The sequence below is a fragment of the Hylobates moloch genome, unplaced genomic scaffold (genome assembly GCF_009828535.3).
Source record: "Hylobates moloch isolate HMO894 unplaced genomic scaffold, HMol_V3 SCAFFOLD_9, whole genome shotgun sequence".
NCBI classification, from domain to species: Eukaryota; Metazoa; Chordata; class Mammalia; order Primates; family Hylobatidae; genus Hylobates; species Hylobates moloch.
In genome coordinates this window covers 24418326-24441938 of record NW_026652284.1, presented here as the reverse complement: position 1 = coordinate 24441938, position 23613 = coordinate 24418326, and the positions used below count along the sequence as shown (strand labels likewise).

Sequence of the window (23613 nt, the reverse complement as noted above, 5' to 3'; positions counted from 1 at the left end):
CCCAGCACAGGCGACTATATGCACCTTCGCTGTCTGCAGGTTGCTCAGGCCTCCCTCAAACTAGCCAATGAGAAGTGCACGGGTCCTGGTCGCCTAGGAAACCGCGTGACAACAAGATGGCGGCGCTGCGGGACGGCTAGCAGCCCTGCGTGGTGAGCCTGGCTTAAGACCTTTCTGCTCCTGGAGTCCCCACGCAGGTTGGAGCCCGAGCCCCGAGGGCCTGCGAGCTCCGCGGCTCCCACAGGAGAGGTTCGGGACCCTGCTTACCATGACTACGCGTGGAGGCGGAAGGAGGCGCCACGGCTTCCAGGGCTGGGTTAGGTCGTGATAGACGTCGCTCCCTGAGCGCGTCCTGGGGGCATTAGGGAGTCCTGGCAGCGGGCCGGACCGTGTCCCCGCCAGAGCTCTGGGCCCTGGGGATGACGGATAGGCAGAGGAGGTGTGAAGAAGAATGTTGCGAGTCAAGCACAGCACTGAGTTTGGTCCCAAAGATGTAGAGGCATGGTACACAGCTTTGCTCTCAGAGCCAGGTCTGAAGTGGATGACAACTCTGCCTTAAGGAGCTTTTGGCCTGAGGGGTAGTCACAGTCCTGCCCTTGGAAGCCCCAAAGTGAAGGAGGTAGGCGACTGTCCTCCGGGCTCCCTAATCTGAAGGAGAAAGAGACATGCCCCTGCCTTCAGGAGTCCCCCCAGACGGACAGGGAAATGCATCCTTTGCCCTCAGGGGCCCTTGTAATCTGGGAGAAGATTAACGTGGAGACAATGTGTCGGACTGGACTGGAGTGACACTGGAAGTAGGGAAGTCAGTTGGGGGCCACGTGACAGCCCTCAGAATGGGCAGTGAGGGTCCCACTAGGACGGCCGACGGTGGCCATGGAAAGGGGCAGCTATATGTGAGAGAGTTTAACCTGCAGGGTTTGGTGTAAGAGGAAAGATGGCGTTAAGAGGGAAGGAAGGAGAGAAAAATGTGGTTGGGTGATGGGGTCCCATTAAGAAGGGGGAAATGGGAAGAAGTGAGTTTGACGAAAATGTTGGATTTGGTTTAGGAGTTTTTTTTTCCCCCATGACAGCTTTATTGAGATATAATTCACGTATTACATACTTCGCTCCTTTAAAGTGTAAATTTCAATCGTTTTTAGTATATTTTAGTATATATTCCATTTATATGAAATGTGCAGTGTGGGCAAGTCTATAGAACAGAGAGTAGATTTGTGATTGCCTAAGGCTGCCTGGGAAACGGGTGGGGGGTGACTGCTAAAGGGTACAGGGTCTTTTTAGGCTGATGAAAATGTTCTAAAATTGTGATGGTAGTACAGCTCTGTGAATATACTAAAAAGAAATTTACACTGTAAGGTGAAATATGCGAATTATATCTCAAAGCCATTTTATGAAAAAGGTTGCATACTGTATAATTCCATTTATGTAACTTTTTTGAAGTAAGAAAATTATAGAGATGGGCCAGGTGTGGTGGCTCACGCTGGTAATCCTAGCACTTTCGGAGGCTGAGGCAGGAGAATTGCTTGAACCTGGGAGGCGGAGGTTGCAGTGAGCCGAGATTGAGCCATTGCACTCCAGCCTGGGCGACAGAGCGAGATTCCATCTCAAAAAACAAAACAAAAAGTGTTGAGGGGAGGTGGGTGAAGGATACAAAGGATCTTTCTGTACTATTTTCTAATTTCCTGTGAATCTATAATAATTTTCAAATAAAAAGCTAGAATATAAGTGAAAAACAAACTGAAGGGAAAAAAAAGAGTTAGCTGGCCAAGGGAAGGGTGCAGGTAGGAGTGGGGAGACCATTCTGGGAATGGGGGGGTTGAGGTTGAGGCAGGGGGGATACACGTGCATTTGAGGCATTGCTAGCAGTTCAGGTGGCTCAAGTGTGGGAGGCAGCAAGATGGGAGATGAGGTCAGGAGACATAAGCAGGGACCAGGTCACCTATATCAAGGAATTATGAATTTTTTTTGAGATGGAGTCTTGCTCTGTCACCCAGGCTGGAGTGCAATGGCGCAATCTCTGCTCACTGCAACCTCCGCCTCCTGGGTTCAAGTGATTCTCCTGTCTCAGCCTCCCTAGTAGCTGGGATTACAGGTGCCCGCCACCACACCCGGCTAATTTTTTTTTTTTTTTTTTTTGAGACGGAGTCTCGCTCTATCGCCCAGGCTGGAGTGCAGTGGTGCAATCTCGGCTCACTGCAAGCTCCGCCTCCCGGGTTCACGCCATTCTCCTGCCTCAGCCTCTCTGAGTAGCTGGGACTACAGGCGCCCGCCACCACGCCCGGCTAATTTTTTGTATTTTTAGTAGAGACGGGGTTTCACTGTGGTCTCGATCTCCTGACCTCGTGATCCGCCCGCCTCGGCCTCCCAAAGTGCTGGGATTACAAGCGTGAGCCACCGCGCCCGGCTCACACCCGGCTAATTTTTGTATTTTTAGTAGAGATGGGGTTTCACCACGTTGGTCAGGCTGGTCTTCAACTCCTGACCTCAGGTGATCCACCCTCCTCGGCCTCCCAAAGTGCTGGGATTACAGGTGTGAGCCACTGTGCCTGGCAAGAATTTTGAATTTTTTTCCGTGGGTGAGAAGTGCTGGGATTATAGGCATGAGCAACCGCTCCCGGCCTGCTTTATGTTTTAAGAAGATCTCTCTGGTAGCACATGGGAACTAATGAAGGGAGCCTTGGCCATATAACCCGTGAGGCTGCCCAGATAGGGCAGGGGCTGGGGCAGGGTGGGGACAGATTTGGGAGGCTGGATTGTGGGGGTGAAGAAACTCAGCCTGATCCTTGAGGAGGGCTCCTTCCAAGGAAGGGGCAGGGCATGATTCTCAGACTCTGCAGTGAGGGCATTGGAGGCTGCCTCCAGGCAGCATGGATTCCCTTGCTGACTGACTTCAGAAGTAGGGTTGAGGCCAGAACCAGACATCTTCAAAGTGGAACTTCCTTGGATTTGTCCTAAAAAATTTGGTCCAGGCTGGGTGCGGTGGCTCATGCCTGTAATCCCAGCACTTTGGGAGGCCGAGGCGGGCGGATCACCTGAGGTCATTTACTGAATAGAGTAGTAGCCTTCGATTATGTCCCTCAGGTGCACTCCTTTTTCCAGAAGGAAGAGGGAAGGAAAGGAAACTAACATTTACGAGTGCCTCCTATGTGGCAGCAACAGCAAAAACAACAGCAGCCCCAACTCACATTTTTCAGTGCTTCCTTTGAGCTTGGTGCTGGGCTAGACCTTCTCTGTTATCTCTGAATCTGCTCAGAACCCTGCCTGTGCCAGTACTATTACTACCCCCATTCTATACTAAAAGTAACTGAGGATGGGTTACTCCATGAGTGGCAAAACCTGGCATCTTAACCTTGGTGTCACATGGACTGTGTCTTTTTTTTTTTTTTTTTTTGAGATGGAGTTTTGCTCTTGTTGCCCAGGTTGGAGTGCAATGGTGCAGTCTCATCTCATTGCTACCTCCCCACCTCCTGGGTTCAAGCGATTCTCGTGCCTCAGCCTCCCAAGTAGCTGGGACTACAGGAGCATGCCACCACGCCCAGCTAATTTTTGTATTTTTAGTAGAGACGGGTTTCACCATGTTGGACAGGCTGATCTCGAACCACTGACCTCAGGTGATCCACGCATCTTGGCCTCCCAAAGCGCTGGGATTACAGGTGTGAGCCACCGAGCCCAGCCCACATGGACTGTGTCTTGATTGAATCCTGCCTGTGGGTTGGACTCTCTGGCTCTGAGATGTTGGGAGTGGCACCTGGTTTCTGGTGGGAGGGAAGGAGACACTTGGGCTTTGTGTCACCCAGCTGGCTGATGGACAGGCAGCCTCCTGGGTAGTAGCATTTTCAGGCTCTAAGTTTGGGAAAGTTCCAGGCTTCTGACTAATTTCTGCATCCCATCCCACCCTCACAGTCCTTTCCCAAGCACCACCAGGCCAAAGGTCTCTCAGTTCAGAGCAGAGAGCCGTATACCCAGAGGAGCAGGCAGATAACAGAAACTTCCAGAAACCTCTGTGGGGACAGTGGAAGAGGCAAAAGGTACTGCTGCCTAGACAGTGCTTCCCATTAGGAAGAGTAGCCAGGGAAGTGGAAACTTCAGGCTACCCCCTGAGCTTGGAGCCCTGAGTCTGTCCCCTCTGTCCCCAAGGGCTGACTTCTTGCATTCCTCTAGGGAGTTCCTGACAGCTGGATTCTAGAAGTAGAACTATGAGCTCACCTTTGGCCTCCCTTAGCAAGACCCGAAAAGTGCCCCTGCCCTCGGAGCCTGTGAATCCTGGGTAAGGAGCCAGCCGCAGGAGTCTTTCTGTCCCCGCCCCTGTATCCTCTTCCATCCTTCCATGGCCAGAGGACAATGACTCCTAGTGTCTTGGGGAATACAAAGAAGGGCCACATAGCCTTCCCTGACGACTGTCTTTTTCTTTATACCTTCTTCTGGGGCGCCCAACTTGGGATCTAAGCATAAACTGGGTTGTGCTTTTAGTAAAGTATGGGCCCTGTAGGAGTGGCTGGGCATCCCATCTGTTCATTCACTGTTCATTGATTAATTCTGCAAACACAGATGGTCTATGGACCTATCCTGGGCCAGGCCCTGTGTGGGGTTCAGTAAAGGGAATCTTTTACATCTCTCTAGCACTTTCATGTTTTCAAAACATTTTTTACCTCTCTTCCTTCTTGCTCTTTGGAATACCACTTTGAGTCTTTTTTTTTTTTTTTTTTTAGACCAAGTCTCGCTCTGTCGCCCAGGCTGTGGATTGCAGTGGCATGATCTTGGCTCACTGCAACCTGTGCCTCCTGGGTTCAAGCGATTCTCCTGCCTCAGCCTCAGTAGCTGGGACTACAGGCGCGTGGCTAATTTTTTGTATTTTTAGTAGAGACGGGTTTCACTGTGTTAGCCAGGATGGTCTCGATCGCCTAACCTCGTGATCTGCCCACCTCGGCCTCCCAAAGTGCTGGAATTACCAGCACTCTAGGTGTGAGCCGCCGCGCCTGGCCCCACTTTGAGTCATTCTAAGGCCTAGAAGATTCTGAGAGGTTAAGCAACAGGCCTCACAGCCTTTGCAGAGCAGAGCTGGGGCTGAGCTCACGGGCTTTGCAAGCCTTGTAGTCTTCCCACCTAAGACTCTGCTCTTCACCTCTTCCCCATCCCTCTCCACTGGGCGAAGTCAGACACCTCGAAGCCTGTCCCTTGTCTCACCCCAGGCTGGGGCTGGGATTTGGGGCTGGAAGTCCTCAGGAGTTAGAGGCCCTGCTTCCATCTCTTTGAGCTTTGGCTGAAGTCCGGTGCCCAGGGCCTTATGCCTAGTATCATTCCAGGGGCCCTAACTTATATTTCTTCCTTCTTCCTGCCTGGGTTCCCAGGAGGCGAGGAATCCGCATCTATGGAGATGGTAAGTGTGCCCCGCCCTCATGCCCTCTTTGCCTCTCCTGTGCTCGCACCTCCTACAGTCGGACCGATGGAGAGAAGTCACACCAGCAAGGCCCTTGTGAGCTGGAGCAGCGGCCTCCACCGTGTTGTGTGCAGCTTCCACGCTGTCCTCCCTGAGGGCTGTGCTTCCCTCCTGGAAGCTCTCAGATTAGGAGGCCCCATACTTTGGCACAGATGTTGCCACTCACATTTGAACCCCTTGACCCACTGTGGGACTGGCCTGTGTGTGCCTAGAAACCACGTGAGGGCCAAGAGATTACCCAGCCCCGGGGGCCTGGATCCCAGCCCCCCTTCCCCCTCCAGCCTCCTCCAGCATGACAGCCTTTTCTCCTGGGAGGCCTGTCCGCACATTGCCACCCTACTCTTGTAGCTCAGGCCTTTGGGTCCCTGTCCCCCAATGCCCTACCATGGCATTGGCCATGCCGGTCCCCCTGGGAGCAGGACTGGAAGAACTCCAAAACAGCCCCATTCTGGTTGGATCCTTGCTCCCCAGCCTTGTGAAATCTCTCTCCTCAAACTCCCTGGGGCACAGTGCATAGGCCGTGTCATGCTGGCCAGGGCCCAGGGCGTGAGTTTCCTCTGGGTCTCGGCCCCAGAGCGGTGACCTAGGCATCCCTGTCTGCAGAAGATGAGGTGGACATGTTGAGTGATGGGCGTGGCTCAGAAGAAAAGATCTCAGTCCCTTCCTGCTATGGCGGCATAGGGGCCCCTGTGAGTCTGCAAGGTGAGAGCAGAGGCCCGAAGGTTCTGGGTCCTGGCTGCAGGAGGGGGCCCCAGAGAAAGGGCAAGGCCTGGGGAGGAGGCATGGCCCTTTCTCTCGCCTGTTTGGTCTGAGGCAGCTGCTTCCGCTCCTGGCTGATCGTGTCAGGGACCTGGCTTGGCGTAAAGCCACACAAGCCCCACCCTTAGCTCAGGAGGCCTGGCCCAGCCCCAGCCCCAGGCCAGGCTGTGGTTGTAGTTACCAGGTGTGGTATCAGTGGGCTCAGGATTCAGGGTCAGAGAGGGATGAAGAGCCTGAGGGTAGAGCTCAGCTTTCTGCTTCTGCAGGGCTCTGGCAAGGCCCAAAGTCGCCTAGACAGTCTGCTTAGCTTGGCAGAGGGCTGTGGCAATGCTGAGCTCATGGAGGCACCTAAAGTGGGATGGGGCTAATCAGGGTGGCTTCCCAGAGCGGGGATTTAGCAGGTCTGAGAAAAGGGGAGACATGGGCAGGCAGGGATGAGCCGTGCAGAGTGCTGGGCGGGATCTGGGAATGCTGGGGATAAGGTTAGAACTTTCCAATAGCTCACTAGCTGTGGTATCTTGAGCAAGCAACTTCGCGTCTCTCTGTCTCTGAGGCCGCCTCTGTGAAGTGGGCATGGGAACAGCGAGGGCAGCGTGTTGGGAGGATTCGATGAGATGCTCCTCGGTGGAAGGCCCCTGGCCAGTGCTTGTCACACGAGGTGCTCAGCGTGGTGGCTGCCCATCAGGAGGCCAGCCGTAGGGAAGGGCCTGATGATCCTCCGCCAGGCCCTCCATTTTACCGGAGGAGGGAATTGAGGTGGAAAAAGAGACAGGAAGAGCCTGGCCTAAGGTTCCGCGGCCATTTCACCACAAAGCCAAGATCTCCTATACCCTGGCTGGGGTCAGCATTTTTTTCCATCTCCTGCCTCAGCCCCATAGTGGACTACAGGCCCACCATCCCGCCATTTTGTATTTTAGTGTTTAGCCAGGACGTGATCCACCCGCCTCGGCCTCCCAAAGTGCTGGGATTACGAGCGTGAGCCACCGCGCCCGGCCAGCTTTCTTTTTTATTTTATTTTTTTTGAGACAGGGTTTTGCTCTGTCATCCTGGCTGGAGTGCAGTGGTGCGATCATGGCTCACTGCAACCTCAGCCTCCCAGGCGCAATCAGTCCTCCTGCCTCAGCCTCCCAAAGTGCTGGGATTACAGGCATGAGCCACCATACCCAGCCAGGTCACTTTCAGTAGTAACCATGGCAACCGGGTTCTTTCTTTGAAAGCTCCAGGTGTCCTCTCCCTGCTTCCCCCTGTCATCCCCTCCTCTCTCCCAGCCAATATCTGTCCCTACCAAGGTAACAGATGAGGATTTGCCTGTCTTATTTTACTTCTCTGCCAGCAGTGTCCTATACTGTCCACTGCTCCTTCCTTCTCAGGACCTCCACCAAACTCTTAGGCACCAAGCTGCGGCCCTCCCATTACCCTCTGCTTCTAGGCTCTGTCTCTTAGCTGTCATCATCACCTCCTTTTTTGCCTCAGTGTTTTTTTTTTTTTGAGACCGCCTTGCTCTGTTGCCCAGGCTGGAGTGCAGTGGTGCAAATCACTGCTTACTGCAGCCTCGACCTGCCAGGCTCAAGCAGTCCTCCCACTTCAGCCTCTCAAGTAGCTGGGACTACAGGCACACACCACCATCCCTGGCTAATTTTTGTATTTTTAGTAGAGACAGGGTTTTGCTATGTTGCTCAGGCTGGTCTCGAACTCCTGGTCTCAAGTGATCTGCCCGCCTCAGCCTCCCAAAGTGCTGGGATTACAGGTGCGAGCCACCGCACCCGGGCCCTCAGCTTTTCAATGTGATGTTCCTCTGGCCTGGATTCTCCTCTGTGTCCACTGTGCCCCAGTGAGCTCACCTGCACTCCATGTGTAGACAGTTCCCAAATGTTTGTTTGTCAATTAAGATGCATTTAACTATAAGTCAAAGAAAACCCTTCCTCAACCAAGAACATTAAGGAAGTTTTGTTATCCCACATGCAAAGAAATCCTAAAGAGGCAGCTCCAGGGGTGTTAATTCAGTGACTCCAAGACATCATCAGGGGCTCAGATTTCTCCATCTTTCCACTGAACCTGCCTTGACATGTCAGCCTCATGTGGTTGTAAGATGATGGCTGCGGTTCCTGCTTCATACATAGAAAGGACAGTATTTAGGAGAAGAAAAGGAAAAGGCCTGCTTCTTCCTGTAGGTTTCTCTTTTTTTCCCGTTTTCATACTTTTTTTTTTTTTTTTGAGACAGAGCCCCTCACTCTGTTACCCAGGCTAGAGTGCAGTGGTGCGATCTTGGCTCACTGCAACCTCTGCCTCCTGGGTTCAAGCGATTCTCGAGTAGCTGGGATTACAGGCACCCGCCACCACGCCCGGCTAATTTTTGTATTTTTAGTAGAGACAGGGTTTCACCATGTTGGCCAGGCTGGTTTCGGACTCCTGGCCTCAAGTGATCCACCTGCCTTGGCCTCCCAAAGTGCTGGGATTACAGGCGTGAGCCACCGCGCGCCCGATCCTGGCTACTGTTTTCTACAACGCCCCACATTCTGGCTTTGTCTGGCAGTTTGCCTGTGGGGTGTCTGCCTCACTCCTCTATCTGCCGTTTTGCCTACCAACTGGACACTAGATTTGGAGGTTCGATTAGATTGAGGGTGAAATTTTTGGCAATGCTTCAGAGTGATGTGACCCATATGTTACACCACTTCCTTGTATATATTGGACAAATTACTTGATCCCTCTGTGTCTCAGTTTCCTAAAACAGTTCATTTACCTCTTGGGTGTGTTTCAAGGATTACAGGGGGTTGATCTACATGAAGTGTTTAGAACAGTTCCTATGATGCCAGTGGGAGCTGCTGTCAGTACCTTCATTTCCATTCCTGGGACCCCTATCCTCCTCCCTGCACCCCCACAACTCAGCCTCGACTCTAGGTCTGGGCTCTAAAGACTTTGTGTACTTGGCAGTCCCTGCATCCCATGACTCGGAGCTGATGGCCTCCATGACAAGGAAGTTGTGGGACCTGGAGCAGCAGGTGAAGGCCCAGACTGATGAGATACTGTCCAAGGTGGGGCTCCAGGTGGGACAGGGCCAGGGGCCAGTCTGAGAGGTGGAGGGACTGGGCTGGGGAGGCTTGGAGTTGGACTAGGGCGGGTGATTCTAGAACCATCTTCCCCACCGACCTGCCCAGTTTGAGGAACAGGTGTGGCCTGGGCCTGATCTAGGTCCCTGTGACCCGAGCCGAGAGGCTGGGGGGGTCTTCCCCTCAGCTGAGCAGGACCCGGTAGACCCTGGACTGGGTGGCACAGTGGACTGCCAAGCAGAGCGTGGCACCCTCAGATGCGGGGGTCCTCAGGTGTGGGCCGCACCTCTCCCTACCTCAGAGGAACTGCAGGGGTTATCTGAGGTCCAGGAGAAGTGGCAGTGCCAAAGGGTGGCAAGGGCTTGCTGCTCCCCAGCATCCAACGTAGGCAAAGTTCTGGAGCTTCCTGTCTGGGCAGGGCTTTGGGAAGCTCAGGCCCTGTGCTCACCCTGTGTCTTATGCTGCAGGATCGGAAGATAGCGGCCCTGGAGGACCTGGTGCAGACCCTCCGGCCACACCCAGGTAGGTGGCTCTTGGGGGGCTGACCTGCACCCCCAGTCAGGCACCTCCCCTGGGCCCAGGGCTCCTGGAAGCTTCACAATGGCTTCTGGCATCAAGAGCATCAAGCTGACTGCTTGGTAGGGTCTGGACAGCTGAGTCCACAGAGGGGCTGCAGCATATCCAGGACAGTGCTGGAGTCACTCCATGCCCTCCTACAGGGGACCGAGTCCCGTCTGAAATGTGGAGGACAGGAGGCTCTGAGCGGAGTGGCAGCCTCCTAGGGCCCATCAAGGCACCGCCATGGGGTCAGAGGAGAGGCCAGAGAGGTGGGGGGCCAAGAGGCAGTTCTTGGGGGATCCCCAGAACAGCTTCTCCAGATGACCCTCAGGGCAGAGGTGACCTGGCAGTGTCTTGCTGGGGCAGCTGAAGCCTGTCCCTGTCTTTCCCTGAAGCCGAGGCAACCCTGCAGCGGCAGGAGGAACTGGAGACGATGTGCGTGCAGCTGCAGCGGCAGGTCAGGGAGATGGAGGTGAGAGAGGTGGGCCCCGGGGGATGCGGGCAGCCAGCAGTCCCCAGCTCTTCACGGCACGTTCCTCAGGAGCTGGGTCCGAGCCCAACTCTGTGGGCCTCTCCTCGTCACATCCCACCTAGGGGCTCTGCCCTGCATTTCCCTACCCAGGACTTGCCCAGACTTTAAAGAGCCAGGGAGGTGTCTGGGGCTGGGGCACACCCCTGCTTTTGGGCTCTCTGAACATACCTCTCCCCTGCTTAGCAGACATCATGGCTCCCACTGAACTGACTTGTACAGCCCTCACTGTGGCCCCTGCGGGCTGGCCCCTGCATGCCTCTTCATCTTAGCTTGAACCACTCTCCCCTCCAGCCATGAGGCCCTTCCTCCGGCTCTTTGACCTCATGGAGCTGCTTCCCACCTCAGGGCCTTGGGCCGTGCTGTTGCTGTTCCCTCTGCTGGAATGTTTCCCCACTTCCCCCAGGTCAGTTCACTGTCCTCAGTCACATCCCCTGGGCCTCCTAGGCAGGTTTTCCATCCCATGCTTTCTCAGTGCCTCATCTCTCTTCCCTTGTGGGACTCTGAACTCCACGAAGGAGGGAGCAGTTTCCTCCTGTTTGTCACTGTGCACCCAGGACCTAGCACTGAACTGGTTAAGCAATTTGTTGCCTCTGGCTGTGACTTCTGCTCACTGGGGACTCAGTGACCCCAGTCACCTTTCTTTCCCCCACTCACACAGCCATTCAAACAGCAAGGGAACTAGAGGGACACCAGGCACAGAGAAGGGTCCCAGGCACGCATGGGCCCTGCCAGGAGTTCTTCCTGGGATTCAGCCTCTCTCCCTCTCCATGCAGAATTGGTTTCCAAAGTCCCAATCTAATTTAAAACCTTGGCAGCAAACCTCCCATTGCAGCTGAGAGCCCTTCCCGCTCCCAGCTGTTCATACCTGCGGTTGTCCCTGAGCAGTGGCCACAGGCGGTGAGGGCTGCAGCAGAGCCTTGGGGCAGGGGCATGAGTGCCCTTGCATGCGTCTCCGCCACACAGTTATCACTTCAGTCATTTAACAGCCTCATCTGGAGGATCTTCTTGGGGCAGGCCCGGAGCAGAGCATGACCAGGACAGACACGGTCCCCCGCCTGCATGAGGCTGCCGGTCTGTGGGGAGGGGAACAAACGAGTACACAGGTACACAAGTACAGAGAGTGCTGTGACTTGATGAAATGGGTGACACCACAGAGGCAAGTTGGGGGACCACCTGCGGGGGTGACATTGGGCATGATGTCTGGTGAGTGAGGAGGGGAATGGGGTAAGAGGATCCAGGCCTTAGACAGGGAAGGTGCCACTTCCCACCACGTAACTTGGCTTGTGGTCGGTGGCTGTGTGGAGGAAGGAGAAGAACGGGAAAAGAGAAGAGGTCGTAGGGGCCTCATCACATTGGAGCCGCCCGTGGTGCTGGCTGGATCCTGTCCCAAAAAAATGGGAAGCCATTGGAAGGCTTCAGTTTGAGAGGTGGCCTGACAAAAAGACCACCCTGCTCTGTGGGGGTGGGTGGTGTGGGTGAGGAGAGGACGGGGGAGGCAGGTGCCGCTCCGGATTGTCCAGGAGAAAGATGACGGTGGCTTGAACTAGGGTGGTGGCAGCAGATGGAGTCCAGCGGATGGGTTCCAGGCTGCATTGGAGGGGACACCACAGGCCTTGTGGGTCATCCTGGAGGCATGGGCCACAGAGGATTCCCAGGTGGAGGGGGTGCCATTTCTGGAGACAGGAAAACCTGGCGTGGGAGAGGTTTGAAATGGGGGCAAGAGCCACAGCCATTAGGCATCCAAGTGTAGACGGTTGGAAATGTGAGTCTGGAGCGCGAGTGAAATCCGCATAAATACAAATTTGGGTTCTGTCGTATATATTTGGGAGAGCGTGTGGATGGAGCTGGGCCCCCACGAGTTGGTGTTGGATAGGAAGGGGAAACGGTGAAGGAAATTGGAAAGGAACAGCCCAGGAGATGGGAGGAAAACTAGCAGATGGTGAAAGATAAAGACAGAAATGTGCCCATGCGCGTGGCAGCGGGTAGGTTAGGTTGCTGGTGGCAGCACCTTGAGCAGTTTCAGAGAGGTATGGCGATGGAGCCAGGTTAGGGTGGCTTGAGAAAAGAAGTCGGAGTGTGGACATGTAGACAGTCCAGAAGTTTCCTGTGTCAGAGGGGACATGCGGCCAAGCCCTGGGGAGGCTGGCACATGGTTCACATCCCTCAGCCCTGCCTCCTTCCCACACTTGGGCCAGGCCACATGATTCCTGCAGCCAAGGAGGCTGACCTGACCCAGCCCTCGCATGGGCCGGGCGCTGACCTGAGTGATCTTACTGAGCCCTCCTCACAAGCTTATGTGGCAAGAACCGTCATCTCCATTTTATTGGAGGAGGAGTCTGAGGCTCCAGGGGCTGAGGTGGCTTTCCAAGGTCACAGCCAGGAAATGGCAAGATCCCCCTACTCATCCCTTTGTCTGGTCAGCTCTGGGGGCCCCGTCGCCTGCAGACTGAGGCTGGGCTTTGGGCTGACGCTGTCTTTCCCTGGGAAGAGGCTGAGCTGACGGTGCCCCTGCATCTCCCCCGTCTTTCCCACAGCGGTTCCTCAGTGACTATGGCCTGCAGTGGGTGGGCGAGCCCATGGACCAGGAGGACTCAGAGAGCAAGACAGTCTCAGAGGATGGCGAGAGGGACTGGATGACAGCCAAGAAGTTCTGGAAGCCAGGTAGAGCAGGGCGTCCGCCCCAGGCCCTCTTCAAAAGGAATTCTCCAACAGTTTGCTATTGCTGGCAGCTCCCCAGAGGCCTATCTCATTCATGCCCGGGCCCCTGACCCGAGACGCCCTGAGAGCCCACAGCTTGCCCCTGAGATGATGGGGCAGCAGCCTCGGCCTCCATCACTGACCGCTTAACCTGCTGGCCCACTTCTCCGCGGTCCCCCTCTGCTCTCCTTGCTCGTCTGTCAGAGACCCAGAGATACGAGAGGTCGCAAGGCCTCATTTGCCTCAGGTTACATAGTCTGCAGAATGCCACCAATCTAGAAGCTGTTGCCGTTAAAAAAAAAAAGCGATCCTCTGTTCTGGAAGCTGCTCCCAAATTCCCAGGCTTGGCCTCCCTCTCCAGGTTCGCTTATGGCCCTCGGAATCCACCTGGTTCTGTGGGCCCCTACCATGTCTTTTTTTTTTTTTTTTTTTTTTTTTGAGACAGAGTCTTGCTCTGTCACCCAGGCTGGAGTGTAGTGGCACAATCTTGGCTCACTGCAACCTCCGCCTCCCGGGTTCAAGCAATTCTGCTTCAGCCTCCTGAGTAGCTAGGATTACAAGTGTGTGCCAACACACCCAGCTAATTTTTGTATTTTTAGTAGAGACGGGGTTTCACCATGTTGGCCAGGCTGGTCTCAAACTCCTGACCTCGTGATCTTCCCGCCTCGGCAGCCCAAAATGCTGGGATTACAGGTGTGAGCCACCGCACCCAGCCATTTGCAGCTTTCAAAGCATTTTCTTTTTTCTTTTCTTTATTTTTATTTTTATTTTTTGAGGCAGGGTCTCACTTTTGCCTGGGCTGAGTGCAGTGGCACAATCTTGGCTCACTGCAGCCTCAACCTCCTGGGCTGAAGCGATCCTCCCACCTCAGCTGTCTGAGTAGTTGGGACTGCAGGCACGTGCCACCACACCCAGCTGATTTTATTTTTTGTAGAGACGAGGTCTCGCTACGTTGCCAAGGCTGGTCTTGAACTCCTGGATGCCAGTGATCCTCCTGCCTCAGCCTCCCAAAGTGCTGGGATTGCAGTTGTGAGCCACTGTGCCCTGCCAGCATCTTCATAGCCTTGACAGGGGCCAGGAGTTACTCTATTTCACAGATGGGTAAAGGGAGGCACTCAGGGAGTCTGTGGACTCATTGAGGGAAGAGGGGCAAGACTTAAGGCTGACAGCCCACTGTAAGGCAGTTGGTCACCGAGGCAGAAGATGAGATGATGCCCAGCTTGAGGGTGGGGATGGTGAGAAGGGATGGGCAGAGAGATTTAGGTGGAGTTCGTGGCCTTGGTGTCTTTTCATGAGGGAGAGGACCGGAGGAGTCAGGGATAACCCGAGGGAGCACAGCTGCGGGAAAGATGCCGAGTCCACCTGGGACACAGCAAAGCTGGGGACTGTGCAGCCCCTGTGATGCTAGGAAGGGGAGTGTGTCCCTGCTGCCCAGGGCACTGTAGGCCCAGGCATTCCAACACCAAAGCTCTAACTGAACCCAGGGTGGGTGTCGTGGGGAGAGTTCTCGAGGGACCCCTGGCATGAGTGAGAGGTGAGGCCCTATTGGGTGGCTGCAGGTGCTCTGAGAATGTGTATCCGGGATCTAGGCCAGAGGCCCGCGAGTGCCGCACCCTTGGCCCTGTGTGGCAGGCTGGGTTCAGGCTTCAGGTAGGCCTGCCATCTTGTTACAGGGCAGCCTTCCTCCTGGCCAGGGGGGACCTCCTTGCTCCTTTCCAGATGGCTGGTTTCTGGACCTGGCTCTGTGGATTCCTACTCTGCCCTGTTTGGTTGGTTGTGCTCTGAGTGCCTCAAGTCAAAGTAACTTGTGAAAAACCCTGCCCTCCATCTTGGAGGCCCTGGCCATATATGTTGTCCCTCCGTGCGTTCTCTTCCTTCGTTTTTTGATTTTTTTTAGCATGGGGGCGGGGGGCGGGCCTTGATTCGGCTCTTTCTGCCAGATGAATGACATGTTTTTCGTCGCTAGCAGCTTCTGTTCCTGGGACATCTCTCTCGCCTGCGTCCCCGTTCCTCTCTCCCCAGGTGCCCACCTGCTCCTGCCCAGAGGCCTCAGGCTCACAGCCTGGCCCCTGCTGGCCTGACACTCGGCTGATTGCTCTGCTCTCCCTCTGTTGGAGAGGCTCCCGCAGGCGCTGGGGTGGAGGCCCGTGGAGGGTGAGCCGGGGCCGTCTGTGCCGAGCCAGGGGGGTGATCAAACTTTCTGGAGCCTGGGATTCCTAGGGAGGGGGGCCAGTGGGGCCATGAAGGGGCTTGGTCTCAGGCTGGATTGCTCACTCTCCCCCTGTCTCTGCCAGCGTCACAGAGGATGCTGTGCCAGGTGCTTCAGGGTCCATGAAGACATGAAAGAGACAGTCCTGCTCTGGTCACACGCCACTGGGGCCAGGTGTTGGGCCTCGGGGCTGAGAGCTCTGGTCAGCTCTGAGGTTCTCACTTCTCCCCCACCCTCTGCATCTCTGAGCTCCTCACTCCTCACTACTTCCCTGTTCCCCTGAGAATCCTCACCCTCCCATCCCCCTCTGAAATCCCCACTTCCCCTACCCAAGTCAGTCCCTGCCTCCCTCCATGGCTCCACCTCTCCCTGCCAGCACCCCACACGCCTCCCTCCTTCCTCTCAAGCCCCACACTCCTGAGTCTGGGTTGGAGACTCCCTGACTCCGCAGCCTGCGTGACTTGCCCCTGGGCCTGCCCTTCAATCCCCATAGCCACCTGGCTTGACCCCTCCCCACCTGCACTTCTGCCTCCAGCCTTTGCTCCTGCTCTGTCCCCACAGAGTGCCTTGCCTGCTTCCCTCTCCTCTGAAGCTCAGGGCAAATCCAACCTCCGCCAGCAAACCCTGACTGCCCTGTGTGGGCTGTGCTGCTCTGTGGGGAGGGCTCTGCTTGAGGGAAGGGGCTAAAAGCTCTGGCTGAGGCAGGGTTCAGGTCGGGTCAGACCCCAGGTCGGCAGATCGCTGACCCCCTCTGAGTTCATTTCCTCCTCAGTCGTGCTGACGGGCTCCTAGGGCCCCTGAATGGATGTGGTAATAAACTGTGACAGCCACTGTCACCTAGCTGTTGTCATGCATGTCCCAGTGCTTGGCACATGGGCAAGGGTTTGTAGCTGCATGTGATTGGCTGTGATGCCCGTGTGCCCAGGCTTGGATGATCAGAGCACATTGGGACAATCATCTGCACAGGATGAGGTGGGGACAGGGTGGTGCGTAGCTCAATGGCAGGGGCCAGAGAGAGCTGCAGGTGGGACCCGGCAGGCCTGAGTTCAGATCCTGCCAGGCCACAGGCTGGTTAAGTGCTCTGGTGGGGACCAGACGTGCAGGGCCTCCTTTCCTGCACTGGCTCCTCTGAGGAGCAGAGTGACTGCAGTAAAGTCCCCAGAGCTGGGCCCGGCTTGCAGATGTGTGGTAATAGTGGTTCCACTTCCTGTTGCAGCCGTCTTTGCCTGAGGGTCAAGGGCAGGCACATGGAGAGCGGCACCGCGTGAGCTGCCGGGGTGCCGTGGGCACTTGCGCAGTGAGGGGCTGCCACCTCTCCACTGAGCATGGTAGGCTCTGGCCCTCTTCTGGGCTCCACAGCCCCCACAGCGATACTTACACATGCCATTGTCGCCGTTTGCCCCCTTGCCTTCTTCACTTGAGTCTGAGCCTGAGGATGGCAGGACCCTGGGCGTGGGCATTGCCATGATGGGCAGGGCCTAGCAGAGCACGGGTGCTCAGACATTGCTGGAGAGGAGGATCCAACCCTGCTTCTAGTGGCCCAGCCACTCTGGGGCGTGACAGCTCACACGGCCCAATTTCCTTATCTGTAAAACAGAAATGGTGATGCCTGTCTCCTGGCGCTTGGCACAGGGCTGTCATTTACAGACAGGTTCACCAGCTGAATCTTGCAGGCAGTACAGGGTTCTTGTCTGCCCATTGCACAGAAAGGATGGCTGTGGCTCAAAGAGGAAGTGCCTTTCCATTTGAGTTCTGCTGCTAGCTCAGGGCAGACCTGGGACTTGCCCTCTGACCTTCCTCCCGCTGTGTGACTCCCCAGCTGCACCTCTCTCCATCCACGGGTCAGGCCTCAGTTGAATCCTTGTGGGGTGGTGGGGGCTCACTGGCTTCACAAGGCCCTGCTGTGGTAGCTCTTCCCATCTCATTGTCTCAGTGCTGGTTTGCCCAGAGCTGTGGTTCCTTCTTCCTGGCCCCTGGTCTCATCTCCACTCTATCATATTCCAGCATCTGCCTGGGCCACCTGCTTTTACTTCTTTAAGCCATGGCCGTTTTCTTGGCAATCTTCTCTCTTCCCTTTCGTCGTTTCTTGGCATCCTGCCTGGTCTCACGCCATCCCATGTCAACCACCCACGTTCATCAGCCTGAAAAACCCCCGGCCCTGGGAGGCGGCAGGAGCATTGAATTAGGAGTTGGTGTATTTGGTGCTCTTCCTGGCTCTGTCTGGTCTGATCAGGCCATGTCATCTGACCTTTCTGGGCCTCACTTTCCCCATCTATAAAGAAGACGGAGCCCTGGTAACACAGTGAGACCCCGTCTCTACAATTTTTTTAAAAAATTAATTAGCAGGGTGTGGTGATGCCTGCCTGTGGTCCCAGCTACTTGGGAGGCTGAGGTGGGAGGATCAGTTGAACCCGGGAGGCCGCGGTTGCAGTGTCATGACTGTGCCACTATACTCCAGCTTGGGTGACAGAGGGAGACCCTTTCTCGAAAAAAAAAAAAAAAAAAAAAAGAGGGTTGAGGCAGGCATTGTATGAGATTATCTATTCTGCTATGTTTTTAGGTTGCCTATTTGTTTTTAAGGTAGTTGTTAAAAGAAAATAGTGTCTTGGTATCATTATGTTAGGCGAGTTTTTCCTGGGAATCTCAGGGACTATGGGGGAACCCCCGGAGGGGGTGGGGGCAGGTATAGCCCCTTCAACGGTAGGAAGTGTAGGGGAGAGGAGGAGGCCAGCTGGGGCTTACCATTTCACCTCTGCAAAAGCAACAGGAAACACATCTGCACCTCCCTGGTACAGCCACTGCACCACTGAGAGGAAAGGAATTAGGTCCCCAGAGCCCTGACCCACATCCTGCCGCAGCCTGCTTGTCCTGTTGAAAAACAGCCTCTCCGAGGCCCCAAAAGTTACTGGTGTGTTGTAGGGCACACCCGAACAGATGACTTACTTGGGGGCCAGGTCCCATCAAAGATGACAGAACAGACCCCTGGTCTGTACGCAGCCAGCATCTACCTGCCCTCCACCTTTCTGCTCTGTTATCCATCATGGCTGTCCCCAGCACTCCGTATTCTCCCCTGAAGCCAGTGCACAGCTGTATGTGCCACACATTTTTCAGAAGAGGAGGCCAGAGCTTTGTCAGCTTCTCAAAGGGGTCTGTGACCCAGAAATAGTTGTACAACCTAAGGTCTGTCCCATATCTGTTCTGGCCAGCAGCTGTCCCTACATCCTCCCTAAAAGCCATCTGTCCCTCTTCTGACCTCCCTCTCCTGCTGGTGCAGATGGGTGGGGGAAACACACTTAAGAGTCAGCCCCGGCTCCCTTCCCAGTTCCTCCTCTCACTGAGTGGCTTGGGACGAGTCATTTTTCATCTCTGTGGGCCTGTTTCCTTGTGTGTAAAATGGAATCTAAGTAACCCCTGCCTCAGCCTGGCGTGGTGGCTCACACCTGTAATCCCAGCACTTTGGGAGGCCCAGGCGGGCAGATCACCTGAGGTCGGGAGTTCAAGACCAGCCTGACCAATGTGATGAAACCCCATCTCTACTAAAAATACAAAAATTAGCCGGGTGTGGTGGCACTCACCTGTAATCCCAGCTACTTGGGAGGCTGAGATAGGAGAATCGCTTGAACCCAGGAGGCAAGGTTGTGGTGATCCAAGATTGTGCCATTGCACTCCAGCCTGGACAACAAGAGTGAAACTCCATCTCAAATAAATAAAAATAATTACCCCTGCCTTAAGTCTCAGGGATGGCGTAAGGACCATGTGTGCAAGGTAGAGTTGGGCACAGTAGCAAACACGGACAGGGTGCATGTTCCAAGCTGGCTCTTACATGGTCACTTCTTGGAGCCTTACAGCTATCCTAGGAGGCAGATACTACTGTCATCCATTCTAGAAGAGAATGCTGCAGCACAAGCATTAAATGACCTAAGGTCACACAGATAGAAGGGAGGAGCTGGGATTTGAACCCAGAAGGCCTTGATCCAGAGCTGGGAGCTCTGCCCTGTGCTTTTCAGCTGCCAACCCAGTGCCTGACACAGATCTGGGATCAGATCCTGCTTCTGCTGCTTACTGCTGTGTTCCTCACAAGCCATGTAACTTTCTCTAACCCTCAGTTTCCTCATCTGAAAAAAATGGAGGTGATTATAGCCTTTATAGATAGGCTTGGTAAGAAGTAGGAATGGAATATGGATAGTAAACCCCTAGCACAAAATAAGTGCTCAATAAAAGACAGCTGCTGTTATTATCTAGTGTTGTCCTTCCTTTTCCCCAGGCAGTCAGTCAAGGAGACACTAAGACTGCTGCCCAGCTTGGGAGGGAGCCACAGAGGCTAGGGACACGACAGCCGAGAGGTGACTCATAGGTGTCTGTCCTCTTTGCCAGGGGACTCATTGGCGCCCCCTGAGGTGGACTTTGACAGGCTGCTGGCCAGCCTGCAGGATCTTAGTGAGCTGGTGGTAGAGGGTGACACCCAGGTGACACCAGTGCCCGGTGGGGCACGGCTGCGTACCCTGGAGCCCATCCCACTGAAGCTCTACCGGAATGGCATCATGATGTTCGACGGGCCCTTCCAGCCCTTCTACGATCCCTCCACACAGGTAGGAGCGGTGTTGGGGGGTGGTGCTCTAGTGTCCCTGCTGCCCACTGTTAGTTGGGGATGATGAAGCCAGCTCACCCTAGGCCTAGCCTGCCCTCCATGGGGCACCCAGGCCCACACATGACTTGCAGAGGCCCCTCTCCCAAGGCTTGGGACTCTGAATGTTTCCAGAGTGCAGCACTGGGTGACCCTGGATCTAGGGCCTGCCATCCAGACCAGCGGCAGGGCAGGGTGGGCCCAAGGCCCAGGCCACCCCCTCACTTTTCCTCTCCCCTTGCAGCGCTGCCTCCGAGACATATTGGATGGCTTCTTTCCCTCAGAGCTCCAGCGACTGTACCCCAATGGGGTCCCCTTTAAGGTAATGAGCTGCTCCTCAAACCACACCTTTGGGGATTTTGAAGGGAGTGGGGCCGCCCCAGGACCTCCTATTCTGAGGGGAAGCCACTGCACTCCCTGGGGGACCCCAGTCTGATGCCCTTCAGGAGGATAAGCCTGAAGCCAGGCTGGGAAGGGAACGGAGAGGCCCGAAACAGAGCAGCAGGCAGCGCCCTCTGCTGGCACCCTGGAGACAGCCTCGGCTGCGGGGCCACTGCCTCCAGCTTTCAGGACAACTTGACAACCTGGGGCCCCTGCAGAAGTGGCCTGGCTATCCCCCAAGTCTCCTGAAGCTATCTGGGTAGGGTGGGAGGCAGTGCTGTGAGCCACAAATGCAAAGCAGAGGGGACAGATGTTAAGACTCAAGGACAAGGTAGAGCTGGCCCCACGGGTAGGTGCCACCACCGGAGCCCTTGCGGCTGCGTATTCCAGAGGGTGGTGGGTTAGTGCCGCACTGAGGGTGTGTCAGGGAGGGAGCATGTGTTACCAGCGCTCAGGAAACAGCATGAGTCATGACAGGGGGTGTTTAAGGCATTCGTGCCACAGTGGGGGCCTCGGAGCTATGCCTTGAGGCAAGTGAGGTTCCATGTACGATGATGGTTTGTGCTGCAGACTGGAAAAAAGCAGGGGCTTCGTCCTCTCCTGACCCCCTCACACTCTGCCTTCACGGTAGGCTCCTGAGAGGGGGGTCTCCAAGGAGGGGTCAGTACTGCAGCTTCAGCTGGCGTGGATGGGGTGCTTACAGGAGCAGCAGGGCTGAGGGAGATGACAGCAGTATGAACTGTGGCTCTCCTGAGGCCTGGGTTTCCTCATATGTAAAATGGGGGTTGCATTAGACCATACCCTTGGCCTGTGTTTAGGCAAATAGGGATGAAAGTGGGGCCAAGGGCTGAAGAGCTGGGCCCGCTGCTGTCGCCCTTCTTTTTTGCCAGGTGAGTGACTTGCGCAGTCAGGTCTACCTGGAGGATGGGCTGGACCCCTTCCCAGGCGAGGGCCGTGTGGTGGGCAGGCAGCGGATGCACAAGGCCTTGGACAGGGTGGAGGAGCACCCAGGTGAGTTTGGTCCCCAGGCTGAGCCAGGGGGCCGGGGGACTGCAGAACAAACTCCAGGGGGGCTCCACCACCACTCACAGTCCTTCCTGGGCCCCGGTTCCCAATGCTGTCCCTGCAGGCTCCAGGATGACTGCTGAGAAATTTCTGAACAGGCTCCCCAAGTTTGTGATCCGGAAAGGCGAGGTGATTGACATCCGGGGCCCCATCAGGGACACCTTGCAGGTGAGGCCAACGCTAACTCCCCCAGCCCTCTTGGGGGAACTTTAGCACCAGCCCTGGTCTAGCCAGCCAGAACCGTGTCTTGTCTGGAGGCTCAAGCTTGAGGCACCTGATGAGTCCCTCAGAGCTGTTGCTCCACTGTCTCCTGGAAACTGTGAGGCTGGTGAGGGCACTGGCTGGGCCCCAGAAAGCAGGTGGGTTGGCTGTAAGAGGGCTAAAGTCAGAGTCCAGGCCACCCCATCAAGGTCTAGGCCAAAATATCCACCTCAGTACTGGGTACTCCCTTCGTGGTTGCCTCAGACTCTCCTTGGCCCTCATCATTCTGTCTCCTCGCTCCCTATTCTGCTTCTCCTCCTAGGTGTCCACCTGTGAAAGGCACCAAACCTTAGTTTCTCAGGCCTCCTCTGCCTCCCTCACCCACACATTGCTAAGTCCTGTCTGGTCTGTCCACCCCCAGAACTTCTCCCAGATGCATCCCTTCTCCACATTCCCGCCACCCACCACCCTAGTCTAGGGTCCAGAGTGTCTCTCCCAGACAGCTGGGAGTGTCTCTCCCACTGCCACTCCTGCCCCTGCTGACCATCCTCCAGGCTGCCTTCCCTGTTGAAATGTTCCAGTGGTTCTTGAGATAAAGCCAGCTTCCTTATGCTGGCACTCAAGGCCCGTCCTATATTGCCAGGCCCCTCCTCACACCAGCCTTTTCCTTCCAGTCCAATTGCGCCCCAGCTTCAGCCACACATAATGCTGGCAGTTGCCCAAATGTGTCGCCACCTCTAGGAAGCTTTCCCTGACCCCAGGATCTTTGTTGATGCTGTCTGGAATATCCCTGCACCCATTCCATTTCTAAGGACTCCCACTCATCCTTCAGTCACAGCTCGGTTGTCATTTTCCGAGGGAAGCCTTCCCTGACCCCAGGCTGGGGTAGGCTTCCAGCCTGATCATCATCTGTGTGGGGTTCTGTCTCCATTAGACTGAAACGGGGGGTTACCTGGGGGGGAACCACGGGGCTGCCTCCCAGAACCTTCTTCCCCTTCCACTGCCTCTCCTGTGGCCTTGGTTTATACAGAACACCCCCTCCCACTTTGCTCACTGGTCTCATCTGTCCCTGGTCAAGGATGTGTCCCTCTAAGGATTGCGGGGATGACTCAAATGGGGCCTAGGGCTCTGTCCACCCTCCATTGATACCTTCCAGAACTGCTGCCCATTGCCTGCCCGGATCCAGGAAATTGTGGTGGAGACGCCCACCTTGGCCGCTGAGCGAGAGAGGTGAGGGCAGGACGAGGAGGTGAGGGCCTGGGGGCGTTGGGTCACCCAGTGCTGATGGCCTCTGGGCTGGGCAGGAGCCGGGAGTCGCCCAACACGCCGGCACCCCGGCTCTCCATGCTGCGCATCAAGTCTGAGAATGGGGAACAGGCCTTCCTACTGATGATGCAGCCTGACAACACCATTGGGGACGTGCGAGCTCTGCTAGCGCAGGCCAGGTGGGCGCAGGGCAGGGCTGGGGCCACAGAGGGGTTCTGACCCCAGTGCCCAGCCTGATCTGCTCTGCCTGGTCCCCAGGGCCATGGATGCCTCTGCCTTTGAGATCTTCAGCACATTCCCGCCCACCCTCTACCAGGACGATGCACTCACACTGCAGGCTGCAGGCCTCGTGCCCAAAGCAGCACTGCTGCTGCGGGCACGCCAAGCCCCGAAGTCCAGCCCGAACTTCAGTCCTGGCCCCAGTCCCGGTCCCGGCCCCAGTCCCAGTCCCCAATAAAGCGCCCGCCCCCTCAACCCCCTCAACCCCCTGCTCCGCCAGGCTCTCAGGGGTGGGCCATCTCGCCAGGCACGTAGGAAAGGCCTGGGACCAGCTGGGCTAGGGAGGGGGCGGTGCCGACCCGCCCCTTGGTAACTCGAGCCCCAGCTGGCGGGCCTGGCTGCTGGGTCTTTGTCTTCTAGGTTCCTCTTTCTCCCAAGGAGGGCTAAGTGGATCCAGTGAAGGGAGGGATGCAGTGGGGGGGGAAGGAGCTGGCCTCAGCTGGGTTTACATTCTCAGCTGGGACAGCAGAGCCTCACTGTGTACGTATGCAGCCAGCAGATACCTGTGCACAGGCACAGACCCACCAACTCGTGGGGACACTTCAACACCGCACAAAGCCA

At 55.9% G+C, this 23613-nt stretch overlaps 1 protein-coding gene across 1 annotated transcript; it reads left to right on the top strand.

The window, feature by feature from the left end:
* Positions 1-109: 109 nt before the first annotated feature.
* On the top strand, positions 110-23230 carry UBXN11 (UBX domain protein 11). The gene is made up of 16 exons (XM_058443673.1): positions 110-152; positions 3901-4025; positions 4159-4264; positions 5346-5374; positions 6038-6136; positions 9125-9237; positions 9708-9762; positions 10194-10270; positions 12865-12991; positions 19611-19825; positions 20105-20182; positions 21132-21252; positions 21371-21474; positions 22664-22737; positions 22812-22952; positions 23032-23230. Exons 3-16 carry the CDS (start codon positions 4194-4196, stop codon positions 23228-23230), a joined length of 1503 nt encoding a protein of 500 aa, XP_058299656.1. The 5' UTR covers positions 110-152; positions 3901-4025; positions 4159-4193.
* The last annotated feature ends 383 nt before the right edge of the window (positions 23231-23613 follow it).